At 44.9% G+C, this 14,089-nt stretch overlaps 1 protein-coding gene across 1 annotated transcript in view; it reads right to left on the bottom strand.

Annotated features, from left to right (window-relative positions):
- MTMR7 (myotubularin related protein 7) overlaps positions 1-14,089 on the bottom strand; it is a 107,068-nt gene that overhangs the window by 31,773 nt on the left and 61,206 nt on the right. The window contains exon 6 of the mRNA XM_043560076.1: positions 6,288-6,422. Within this exon, the coding sequence (XP_043416011.1) occupies positions 6,288-6,422 (135 nt within the window). The remainder of the gene's footprint in view (positions 1-6,287; positions 6,423-14,089) is intronic.

Genomic DNA, 14,089 nt, shown 5'->3' with positions numbered 1-14,089 from the left:
ACAGATGGTGGCAGTAGCCAGAGATGAGGCTAAAAATTAGCCAGAATCCTCTACAAAAAGGCCTGATTCAGAAGGTCAGACTTTACGCACGACAGTGGAGAGCAACTGAGGATTCCGAGAAGATTTATTTGAAAATTTGAAGATTTAGTGTTGATGGCAGAGAAGATCCACTGGACTGGGGCAGAGGACACAGGCTCCACGACGAGCTTGCAGGGCAGGTTTGAGGCCATATCCCTCCACCTGGCACAGAACAGGACTCAGTGAAGATTTACTGACCAGCTGACTGGCCAAAGGACTGAATATGAGAACAAAGTGGAGGGGTGAACAGGCCAAGAATGTAAAGAAATAGAATCAGATCTTCCTCTGACCCTAAATCAATCAATCAATCAAACACACCAAAACCATGAGAACTTAGCCAACGATGATCTTGGTATCAACTCAATGGTCAGCCCGGTCACTCAGAAGACTACAACTATCTTAGCCTCACAAGTCTCAAATTTCAGCACAGTACATTCCGTACCAGAATAGTGACAGGGCCCAATCTGACATGGTTGGGAAATGGAAACAAGTTATCTTGGCCAGAGGAGGACAGGGCCACATGCAGCGAGCGTCACGTGACAATCCTCTCCCTCCCTCCGGGACTGATGAAATGAAGAACCTTACCTTGGGGCATACACAGGTAAAAACATGAGAAGGCTTTATTTCCTGCAACTGCTGTCTAAAACTGTGCCCGTCAAATCTTCCTTTCCTACCCTCAGGATATCTCAGGCAGAATGACTAGCTTTTGGATTACACTCAGAGAGGAAATCACCATCCGGCTCCATTTACAATTCCAACGCCATATATGATGCAACCTCATCTTTCTCTCATTACAGGCTGTGAGGACAGGTGAGGGGTCTTCTCTCCTTGCTTCTCGTTCCTCTTCTAGGTGCTGTTTTGGGAGAGTGGGGAGGTAGTACAGAGGAGGGATAAGAAAAGTGATAACCATCTCTTCATAAAGCTGGCAAGACTGCAGTTCTCTCTCCACTGAGGTCACTGCTTGACTGGCAACACTTATGGGCCATCCCTGCCCTCTCGGTGAAAGAGTCCAAATGCTGCAACCCCTGGGGCACACATGTGGGCTCTTGGACATATGAGGTACACAAGTCACTGACATGGGAGATCCCTCAGTCTTGAACTTCTTCTAACCCCCTCAACTTCGCTCCCCAGCAAACACCCTGCAGTCACTTGCAGATGGAAACTTCGGGAGGGAGTCTTTGGAGGGACACTAGCAAGATGGCTCCTGGGCACTTGCTTCCTCCGTGCCCACTAGACCCACAGGGAAACTCCTCTGTCCTTGCACTACCAAAGAGAAGGCATGAAGACGTTCCACTGCCTCTGAATACTGCTGTCTCTCCAATTCCCTCTCCCCCTGCTCTCCGCCATAGTGGCCATCGGCAAGGATGGCCCACATCCTGCTAAAAAAGGAGATCCTAGATTCTCCTCTTTCAGGCACCTCCGTCTTTACCATGGGTTCTCTCAGCTCCCCCCGCTTACAGGATTTGCTAAGTAAGAACCACATAATTACCGATCCCAGAGAAACACAAAAATATCCAACATTCTGTAATGCAACTACAAAACTGCTTACAGAGTGCCATTAGAAGCCATAACCATAAAGCTGTCTTTGGAGAAGGAGCAAGGACAAAAGGCTGAGCATTCGCAGACGCAGGTGGCTGCCTTTCCTCACCCCTTCTCTGTACCGCGCAGCACTTCCTGCCAAGGTGCAGGCATCAGAGCACAGCTCAGAGCCCTTCTGGCTCCTCTGGCCCTGGCCCTGATTTGGGCTGAGCTTGTGGTTGGTTCTTCAGCCCCGTATCTCCATCTTCAGTGGGTGTGTGCTCGGAGGTGGCAACCCTCCTGAGCCTCACATGCACACAGGGCTCTGACTTCTGTGAACAGCTCCATGGTCAAGTGGAAGGAGCCTGGGCTTTGGCATCGGATAGGCCTGCATTTGAATCTGGGCTCTGCTCTGACCTGTGCAACCTTGGGCAAATTATTTTACCTCTCTAAATCGAAGCCCTAGCCATAAAAAGAAAACACGTCCCAATTTTCAGGACTATTGTAAGAATTAAACGACAAAGTGGTGCCTGGCATCTTTACAAGCCCAGCCAAGACCCAGAATAAAGCAAGGAGAAGTCATGAACAAGGTTGAGATAAAATTAATTACCTCCCATTTTGTAATTCAACTTCTATTGATTGCATCCACATTATTTCATATCAGCTTAATGCACCAAATCCCAGCAGTAAGATTTGGCCTCATATATTTGGGGAGGGGGGGCAGATATTCAAACATACTGAGGACCTCACTGCTTTCTGCCTCCCATGTTTTTAATGTCAACAAGCAATTCAGAAGGCTTTCACCTCAAGAGGCAGCATGTGGGGCTAGCCTCACTGAGGACAGGAATGGTTGGGGTTGCCTCCTGTTCCTCTCTCTTTTTAGTTAAACCTGAGAGCTCCGTTTCCCCCTGCCCACCACCTAGAGCAAACAGGGACTCCATCTCTTGGCTACCAAGGAAGCCTGACACTCTGGAACAAAAACCAACAGACGTGTTCTTTGGAAGAATGAAAGCTCTAAGCAAACAGTTTAAAACTCATGTGAAGTGTGTGTATGCGTGAGCAAATACAAGAACAGGGCACTTGTATGACACACCAATTTTCTTTAATGGATCGGCATTGAACTTCTTATCACCAAGAGTAAACACGCTTAGTGCTAAATATACCCTTCAAATCAAATCCTCTGGATTAATTCATTTTAAATCCGGAATATGCCAGGCTCAACAGCTGCCACATTTCCCAGGAGGTTTACATAGCACAGTGCACACTTGGTTCACTGGCCCTGCCATCAGTAGGTGAATCTGTTTGGCTGTATTTAAACCTGGGAAAACGGGACAGGAGAAAGGCGTCCCAACCCAGGAAAGCCCCTGTCCTCTCCTTGTGTATCTCGTCTGCAAGCATTCTTTAATTCCCCTCTGACCACGAGGCAAGTCCAAACAGCCTTTTCTTACGCAAAACGTGCAATAAAGAGGACAGAATGCAGTCAAGGTAAGAAGGGAGGGGCTGTACTGTGATAAGCCCGAGAAAAAAGCACAAATGGAAAGAGAACAGTAAAGTCAGAGGTTTTCTGGTATCTTTCAAGTGAAAATCTTCAAGCAGAGCAGCCTTTTCTTTTTTTTTTCCAGTTTGAAGTTCTTACCAGGGTATTTCGTTTTCATATTACCTAAAAGGAAGGGAATCCTTTACATATAATCTGCTATAATGTGATACAGCTGTAACATGCATTTTATCATTGATCTCCACAACTGATTTGCTGATCTGGCATCTGAAAGGGACTCCATCCCCGTGGCCTGGCCCACAACTATCCCACTACTGCACTTGGGTCAGGAGCACGGGACTGTTCGAAGGTGGAGGGTATGAGCAGGGCACTGATCTTACACTAGGAAACCATCCAATTAAGCGAACCAGGCCATGAATCACAATATTTGATGAACCGAGGCTCAGAGAAGCATTGAAAATTGCCAGGCTCTGAGTGCCTACATAATGGATAATACCCAATTCTCAATTCTCACACGGCCCACGAGTATAGGCTATGTCTATAGTTACCTATCAGTGTATACAATGGATTTGGGCTGTCCATCATTTGGGCTGTTTCCTGCTTCCTGTTCTAATGTTTCTTGTGTCCTTGTGTTCCTTTTAAAAATAGCTTCACTGACACAGAATTCACAGACCATACAATCCATCCACTTGTGTAATATATCCATTGTGTAACTGGCACTACAATCTAATTTTAGAACATTTTAATCACCCCAAAATGAAACCCTCTACCCATGTCCCCCCCCCCCCCCCCCCCCCCGGTTCCTCCCATCCTTCTAGCCCAAGGAAACCACCAGCCTACCTTCTGTATCTATGGATCTGTCTATTCTGAGAATTTCATATAAATGGAATCACACAACGTGTGATCCTCTGTGCCTGACTTCTTTCACTTCATGTAACAGTTTCAAGGTTCATCTACATTGTGGTACGCATCAGTACTTCATTCCTTTTTATAGCCAATAATATTGCCTTGAATGGATATACTACATTTTATTAACTCATTCTCAGTTGATGGACATATGGTTGTTTCTACTATATTTATTTATTTACTTATTTTGAGAGAGAGAGCCAGGAAGGGATGAGAGAGAGAGAGAGAGAGAGAGAGAGAGAGAGAGAGAGAATCCCAAGCAGGCTCTGCACTGTCAGCACAGAGCCTGACTCGGGGCTTGAACTCATGAACTGTGAGATCATGACATGAGACGAAATCAAGAGTTGGACACTCAACCAACAGAGCCATCCAGGTGCCCCAGGTTGTTTCTACTTTTAAGCTATTATTAATCAAGAAATATTCACAGAGAAGTTTTTGGTGGACATGTATTTTCATTTCTCTCAAGTTAGGAGTAGAACTGTTGACTCATATGGTACCTATGTTTAACATTTAAGGTCCTTATGGTCTTTTAACCTTTTCATGATGACAACAATCTTCAAACTATCATTTATGAGGTAAAAAAGTTCTGAAAATCCTCCTCTTTCCCCACAGGAAAAACCACTGTTAATGGCTTGGCATACATACCCTCAAATTTGTCAATGTATAGAATAATATACAATGTTTACAATTATTATTACATAAATGGGATGACATCATACATATTTGTGTATCTCACTCTTGTCGCATACTAGATCTTGAACACCTTTCCACACCCATGTGGAGCATGGGCCACATGTACTACTCTCTCCTCAGGCATAGGCACATGTACATTTTCATTACCGGCAAGAAGTTATAATGACAAATATGTTGATTAAGGCCATTTTGTTTGGTCATCTCATTTTGTCCTATATGTCCCATGTAGTTGTAGGTGATTTTGTTTCCATATATTCACTGGCACATCCCACTGAGGACTCCTTTTGTTGACTGGTTTACAAAGAAATGGGTCTAGGCCATGAAATTGGAAATTAAATTGGACCTAATGCTAACAGGCATAAAAAAAAAAAAAAAAAAAAAAAGGAAACCTGTGTGGTATCGAGATACCTTGCAAGATGGACTTGGCTTATCCCTCGACCACTAGATTTCTTATTGACCATCTGATTAAATTATAAAATTGGTATATGAATACATGCATAATTAAATAATATTTACAAATAAGAGACATGTAGAAAGTTCTCTACCTCCCCAAATCCACCCTTCTCTATGGAATTTTAACAGGTTGCCACATATCCTTCCAGATCTCTTTCTATTTTCATAAACCTGTAATTTTTTTTACATGAACACAAGAGCATGCATATTATTTTGTGACTTTTTCATTCAGTTGACATTATATACTGTAAATCTTTCCAAGTCACAGATACAGATTGCTGCAAGGTGAATCTGAAATAGTACAGCTGAACACCTCACAAAAATTGAACTGTGGGAGAGCCACAGTAATTTATTGTCAGAGAAAAAAAGGTCATTTTAGAAATAAGTGAAAAAAATAATTTGGTAGGGGTGCCTGGGTGGCTCAGTTAAGCATCCAACTTCGGCTCAGGTCATGATCTCCCATTTTGGTTCAGGAGTTCAAGCCCCACATCAGGCTTTCTGCTGTCAATGTGGAGCCCACTTGGGATCCTCTGTGCCCCTCTCTCTCTGCCCCTCCCTCTCTCTCAAAAAAAAGATAATAATAATAAACATTGGGGCACCTGGGTGGCTCAGTCAGTTGAGCGTCTGACTTCAGCTCAGGTCATGATCTCACGGCTTGTGGGTTCAAGCCCCGCGTCAGGCTCTGTGCTGACAGCACGGAGCTTGGAGCCTGCTTTGGATTCTGTGTCTCCCTCTCTCCCTACCCCTCCCGTGCCTGTGCGCGCTCTCTCTCTCTCAAAATAAATTTTAAAAATTAAAAAAAAAAAATTAAAAAAAATTTTTTAATAATAATTTGGTGTATTTAGGAGAGCAAGCTCCAAAATTAAACCACACTCATGTGTTGTGTATACTGTATACCCAGCACACTCCTAGCAGTGGGGGAACTATCAAAAGTACCTGACATGATGAGGAAACTCACAGGCAGAAAAACACTCACCCAGGAAGAAACACAGGGCCGAGTGGGGTGGCCAAAGAAGAACAGCCCCTTTGCAGATGAAGCGCCCTGAGTGGGGGACGGCCGTCCATTTCCTTGGCTCTTCCTCGTCTCCAGTTTCAGGCTTCAGAGCTGCAAAGACATGCATCGGGACGGAACAGCGACACTTACTTTGGGCCGAGTGTCCACGACGTAAATGAAGTCACTTCCTGGATTGGCTTTCCTGATGGCCTGAAGCATCTGCTCGTCCTCCAGGCAGCGGGCACTGAAGCCGGACAGAGGCTGGCTGCTCCGACAGATGGAGGCCTGAGGGGAGAGGCCGTGGCCACAGCATCAGAAAGCGCGCCACTGTTCCCACGGACAGCTGCAGACTGTGTCCCCAACCACGAGCCCCGGGCTCACTTACACCCCACGCCAGCTTGGAGAAGTGTCTGCATACCTTCCAAAAATCCAGCTTGGTTTCTTTTTAATGCAGGCCAAAGAAACCACAACAAGGGCAAACAGTGCAAAGTTTCTCGGTGTAAGAAATTAGGAGTGTGCATGGATGTTGAGATAGGACCTAACTGATGAAATGTAAAGCCATCTAAGTAGCCTACTTTCAGGGTGCCTGGGTGGCTCAGTCAGGTAAGTGTCCAACTTTGGCTCAGGTCATGAGCTCATGGTTCGTGAGTTTGAGCCCCGTGTCGGGCTCTGTGCTGACAGCTCAGAGCCTGGAGCCTGCTTCAGATTCTGTGTCTCCCTCTCTCTGCCCCTCCCCTGCTCACATTCTCTCTCTCTCTGTCTCTCAAAAATGAATGAACGTTAAAAAAAATTAAAAATAAATAAATAGCTTATTTTCCTTTCCATAGGTATTATTTTATTTTCTTGAAGGTAGAAATACAAAATAAATAACTATTCTCCTAAAATTTACAGGATACTTGCTAATAGCAAGACTAGTTAAAAACAAGTTATTTTGTAATGCTTTCCAAATTTTTTATCAGCTCATTTAGAAACAGATACCAAAACCCAACTCTAATGCTAAATGGGAACGTTTTCACTATGAGGAAAGCCCAGGCAGCTGGTAGCTCGGGCACCTAAGGTCAGCAGGCATACACCCCGATGGCCCCGGTGTGAGAGAAGCGGGGGGCTTCTCTGGAATCAGTCTGCGTTCTATTCTGCAATTTCCCAATTCTGCGATTCTGACAGAGTAAACCATATCACCAGACAACATAGACAACAGCACGAAACTTTCCCTGCATTATTAGGTGAGCACGGATACGACCTCGCAGCTATAAAACATGTTTCTGTGGCAAAGTATTTTTTGTGGACTTAGATGTTAACATTTAAAATAAAGGAATGACTCTCCAAGAACCTACACTGAGGCTGCGAGCCCAGTGGGGAAGAGGATGGAGGGCGTGGTGGTCAGGGAGGAAGAGAACCCTCTAGCTCTGGGCAGGCAGGCTAAGCAGGGGAAACTCACCAAAGAGAGTCATGGCAGAGTCCACTCGGGGCACCTGCACTTCAAGTCTCTACCCCTGAAGGGACAACCCAGCTCTGACTCCAAGCACAGCCTACGTGTCCCTAACATTCAACCCAGGAACACTCAGTGAGGGTTTGGGTTTCCCAGGAAGACCAGGAAGCTTTGGTGGTCCTCACTGGAGAAGGCGGGAATGTTTCTCACTACCTACACCATCAACACCACCTACACCATCTACACCACCTGCACCATCAACACCACCTACACCATCTACACTATCTACACCACCTACACCATCAACACCACCTATACCATCTACACCACCTACACCATCAACACCACCTACACCATCTACACCACCTACACCATCAACACCACCTACACCATCTACACCACCTACACCATCAACACCACCTACACCATCTACACCACCTACACCATCAACACCACCTACACCATCTACACCACCTACACCATCAACACCACCTACACCATCAACACCACCTACACCATCAACACCACCTACACCACCTACACCATCAACACCACCTACACCATCAACACCACCTACACCATCAACACCACCTACACCATCAACACCACCTACACCATCAACACCACCTACACCACCTATACCATCTATACTATCTACACCACCTACACCATTACAGCTGAGGACCTGCTGGCAAGACTGAGAACCACACCACAGCCAGACACATGACCGGACAACTGCCAGAGAGTTCCAGTTGCAGTCTGTGACAGCAAGGGGCAACCACCGAGGTGGGTGAAGAACTCTGAGCCCAGCAGCCAGGTTCAGAATTCAGGAGCGAAGGGCATGGGACAGTGGCAAGCAAAGCAAAGGGACGGCAGAGCTTCTCCAGAGTTGCACAACTCTTGAGCTGTTGGCAGAAGTGCACCTGCAGCTGGAGAAGAGAGGGATGGAGGGCCTGAACACGGATGGAGATGGCCGGCAAGGGCTTGGTGCGGGAGAGAGGTGAAGCAGGGCAGGGACCAAAGGCGGGCTGGGTGACAAAAGACAAGCAACATCTGATAGATAGAAAGATAAGGGCCACAGAGGGCTTTCTTGGGGCTTTACCCGGGGGTTCTTTCTATTTCTTCTGCTCTTCGGGGGGTCAGGGCCTGCCCTGCTGCCCTGAGGGAATTCTGGCGGGTAAGAGAACAATTCGATCTAGAGCTTCATCTGGGTTAAAGAAGTACTAGTGAAGGCAGCTACCACCAGGCAATTTCTTCGACTATCAGAAGAGTTAGAGGGGAAGGAGACACATTTAGCTGGTGAGAATGCACATACCACACCTACGCTCACTGAGTAAGTGGGACTTCCACTGTGAAATGAAACCAGGGAATGACAATGACCTGCAGGCTGACAGCCGCTAGTTTTAAGTGAAGGGTTAAGTCAGAGCAGAGTTACACCATGAAATGTGGCCAATAAATTAAACCGGATATATTAAACCCACTAAACCAACTCTACTTTAATATTTCATAGTTATATTTTCTTAATAACCCATAGGCATGCTCCACACAGAGTTCTTCCCCGCGTCAAAGGGAACATACAGCCACCAATTTTGTGTGGCACAGTAAGTAGTCTTACAGTGCTTCTGTTCGCCCTGTCCACGCCCCAGACAGTCACACTGGTGACAGACTATTACCATTCGCTGGTGGCCTTTTTTACTGATGTCACCCATCTGAGAGCAGAGGTAAAGCTCTTCCATGGTAAACTGTCACGAGCCCCTCATTTACAATGCTACTAATAATTAAAATATCCAACATTTTCTGAATGTGTGCTTTATGGCAGCACTATCACAAAGCCTTTGTCATATTTTTATCTTCTCAACTACCATATGCAATAACATCTATGACTTGCTCCATTTTATAAATGAGGCAACCAAGGCACAGAGAAGGGAAGTAACTTACTCGCTGTCAATAATTAGGGCTAATTATAGCTAATAATTAGGGAAGCCAGACACTGCATCCAGGCATAATATTTTCTGATCCGGGATTCTTAGCCAAAATAATATAGCATGACAAAATCATAAGTCAGGAAGCATGATAGAGAATTAAGATGCAGCATTCAGGAAGGTCTGGCTTTTAATCCATGGTTTGCTCTCACTCACTATCTGATCTTGTGTAACTGACCTATTGTCTTTGAACCTGGGTTTTCTCATCTATAATATGAGGAAAATAATAGCAAAACTACACACTGTGATGAAGTACATAACATTCTTAGAACTGTGCCTAAGACATAGTGAGTTTCAAGAATTATTAGTTATAAAAGGAGGTCTGTATTTTTCTTACGGGAAATCACCTCTTTGGGAATCCTGCAGAGTTTCCTAGAGATTTGTGCTGTGAATTTAGGAGACCACCTTAGTCACAATTTAAAGCACAACTGCTTTCTTAAAAATAATTAAAACAGGGGCGCCTGGGTGGCTCAGTCGGTTAAGCGGCCAACTTCGGCTCAGGTCATGATCTCGCGGTCCGGGAGTTCAAGCCCCGCATCGGGCTCTGTGCTGACAGCTCAGAGCCTGGAGCCTGTTTCAGATTCTGTGTCTCCCTCTCTCTCTGCCCCTCCCCTGTTCATGCTCTCTCTCTGTCTCAAAAATAAATAAATGTTAAAAAATTAAAAAAAAATTAAAACATTTAATAAGAAAGAACAAAGGATACAGCAATTCTAAGGGCTGGTAAATAACAAACAGGCACAGGCTTCTGAACATAGTGACATTTATAATTTATACATCTGTAATTGTTATGTACAAAGCTGTCAACAGTTTGATATCCAAAGGGAGTCTGGATGGCTTTATATAACCCATAGGCAGTTCAAGGCCTAAAATTATTATTTTGCGCTGCCTGTGACATCTGGTAAAATTGGGAGGGCCAGCTCCCCTTTACATCTGCTCCTATGGACAAAGCTCCCTGGCTGGACAATTCTCCCTACGGACCAGATGTAGCTCCTGCTCAAGTCTGAGCTGAGGGTTTCAGGAACCTGCCAGCCCATGGAATTAACCAAGCCAATCACATCCTCGAAGGAACCTGAGGTCACCTCACCCTCTTGGTACTACAAAGCCCGCCTCCCACAATCCCTGCTGGTTCCCTCTATTCCTGAGCACAGCCCTGCATGGCCTGTATGGCAGCCATGTCCTCCCCTCCTGGGAAGTAAGTGTGCACAACAAATACACTGCTGACAACTTCATTCGTCCAGTGTCGGGTGTCATGGGCTCAGCCTTCTCTGGAGCCCTAGGGCAGGAGTCCTAATCACATCAACAAGTGAATAGGATATGATTTTAACACCATATATGTTAAAAACTGATCCAAAAGGAATTATGTACCCTCAGCAGAGGCATTTCTATCAAAGGATTCTCCACAGGACTTCTAGTTCATGCAATGATGTGCACTCCAAGCTTCTCTTAACCTAACTATCGGGTCCCACACCCCACATTAGCCAAGCCACCTCTCCATCAGAAATGTCTCTTTGGTAACAAAAGGATATGTGGGAAATAGTAGTTTAGCTAAAGAATACGATATTCTTATTCACAAGCATAAGTTTTATTGGGATAGGAATACATATTCTTTTTATTTTTTTTAAATGTGTATTCATATTTGAGAGACAGAGAAAGACAGCAAGCAGGGTAGGGGCAGAGAAAGAGGGAGACAAAAAATCCAAAGCAGGCTCCAGGCTCTGAGCTGTCATCACAGAGCCCGACACAGGGCTCGAACCCATGAACCATGAGATCATGACCTGAGCCGAAGTCAGCACTTAACTAAGCCACTCAGGCACCCCAGGAATACATATTCTTAAGTCTATAAAGTCTGAAACCACAAAAGGGAAGAAAGAAAGATCAGCACATTTACACCATTTACATGATTTCTATCTGTTTACTTTGCATGGAAGACTGCCTGGTTTAGGTATGAGTTTTCCTAAGCAACGACAGCATGAACTGCTGCTTTGTTATCTCAAACATCTTCCATTTAACCACAGAAATCCACCCCGATCATATTTCCCTTTATAAAAATCCCTGGTTGCATCAAAAGGATTTACACAGTTAACTTTGATATTAAAACCCAAATGTTATAAAAAACAAAATGGATCATAATGCTACCTGCAGCATAGAGTTAATTCATGAGGGTGGGAGAGTGGGTATGCATGTACGGGCACGCTAAGTATTTCCCTGCAGTAACCAGCTCATCAACAACGCTTAGAAACACATCTCTGTGGGTGCCTGGGTGGCTCGGTCAGCTGAAGATTGGACTACGGCTCAGGTCATGATGTCGCGGCTCATGGGTTCAAGCCCCACATCGGGCTTTACGCTGACAGCGCAGAGCCTGCTTAGGATTCTGTCTCCATCTCTGCCCCTCCTCCATGCTTGTGCGCTCTCTGTCTCTCTCTCTCTCTCTCAAAAGTAAACAAAAAAACTTATATAAAAAAAAGAAATGCATCTCTGTTCCTTACTTTGTAAGAAGAGCTAAAACATGAAGCATTGTCTTCCTTGAAGTTCTAAATACAAGAAATCAATTATTTTAAACTATAACTGATGGCTGTTATGATTCATTTTCAAGCCTGGAGATCAAAGAATGAATGGCACACAAGGGCAGCAATGGAACAATGAGAATCTGAGGTCAGCAGGTGAAGAGGCTGGCCTCTGAGCTCTAATTGCTAAAACTTCTAACCCATTCTGAGACAGCACACACTTGCCCTTTGCAATACTCACAGTGACCAAAAAAAAAAAAAAATCCTTTTCTCAAGAATATCAAAACAGAAGGAAAGGCAGTAGGATGGATACTATGCTCACTTTAAATTTTTTACATGTTTTTATTTATTTTTGAAAGAGACAGAGTGAGCGGGGGAGGGGCAGAGAGAGGGGGAGACAGAATCTGAAGCAGGCGCCAGGGTCTGAGCTGTCAGCACAGAGCCCAACACAGGACTCGAACTCATGAACCATGAGATCATGACCTGAGCCGAAGTCGGACACTCAACCCATTGAGCCACCTAGGCGCCTCTAGGGTCACTTTTTAAATACCCAGCCCAGGGGCACCTGGGTGGCTCAGTCAGTTAGGCGGCCGACTTCAGCTCAGGTCATGATCTCGCAGTCCGTGAGTTCAAGCCCCGCGTCGGGCCCTATGCTGACAGCTCAGAGCCCGGAGCCTGTTTTAGATTCTGTGTCTCCCTCTCTCTCTCTGACCCTCCCCCGTTCATGCTCTGTCTCTCTCTGTCTCAAAAATAAATAAACGTTAAAAAAAATTTTATAAAAAAAAAATCATAACTACCCAGCCCACCCTTACCTCTAAACAACAATAAAAGAATAAAAGATCCTCCCTCTCTTACTTCTTTACGAATGGATGCTCCAAAAAGTGCCAATGCTACTGGTATCCTAATTTCAAATACGATGTCATGAAATTCCCTATTCATTCCATCATGGTTTTTTTTTAAAGAAATTCCTATCTTTATTTGACTTTCAGTACCTGTTCCAGTTCTGTGTAGGCTTAAATATAGTTGGAGTCAAGTAATACAGAACATTAATACTATCCTTGCCTTTTTTAGACCCCATTTCAGAGCAGTGAGTTTAACGAAAAATAAGACCATTTATATCCTTCCAATTAATGGAAATTACACTGCTAAATGAATATTTTCCTCCAAAGCAGGCGACACAGAAGGCTGTATGCTTACCCTGAAGAAGATGGCATTGTTCACGGTATTTTTGGAAACCTCCTTCTAGAATCAGACACAGCCCCCACCCGACCCCCCTGCCCATCGGTACATGCATGTGCATACACACTCACAGACATCTGTTATAATTATTTATGGCTATTAATTTGGCTTTCAATCGACAACTATAACATCTAGCTTGAAAATCAAACTTTTCACCTGGCTAAGGTCAAGTAATTCCTGAAATGTGTGGCAAGGGCCATTGTGGACTCCTGTTTTTGTTTTCCTGTCGTTCATAAAAATGGAACAAGTTTTAGTTGTTTCCACGGTTACCCTTAAGACTGCATTTTCTCGCCTGCCCTGTGCAGTTCATCACTTCTGTGAGCAGAAGTCTCATGGCAGTTTCTGGAGGCTTCCTCGGAAAGCTGTGAGGGCTCAGTAGCCCTCCTCCACCTGCTGCTGTGTGGAAGTGATGGCTGCTACTAAGTCATCTACTATGTCCCTCAATTTGCGCCAAAGACTCGGAAAGACAGAGCAGAAGGGTGCAAGGAGCTTGGGTCCCTGCGGGCTGAGTAGTGGAGAACAGGATTCCAGGCCTGGACTGCCCACCTCTTCAGTGTTATGTGAGAGAAAAAAAAAGTTCTATCTTGTTTAATGCAGCGTTTACTTAGAGTCTCTGTTAGCTGCAGACAAATCGAATCCTAGCTTTTATAAACAATATTTTAAAAATAAAACCCATTCTCAAAAAGAAGGTGCCATGGATTCCAGGAGCTTTTCTAAAGCAGGTGTTTCGAAGGATCTCCAGCACTGTTGGGATAAGCACAGAGCTGTCCGAGGTGACCACTTAGAAAAGGACAGGTT

Source organism: Prionailurus bengalensis, chromosome B1 (genome assembly GCF_016509475.1).
Source record: "Prionailurus bengalensis isolate Pbe53 chromosome B1, Fcat_Pben_1.1_paternal_pri, whole genome shotgun sequence".
Classification (NCBI taxonomy): Eukaryota; Metazoa; Chordata; class Mammalia; order Carnivora; family Felidae; genus Prionailurus; species Prionailurus bengalensis.
This window is presented reverse-complemented; position numbering and strand designations above follow the sequence as displayed.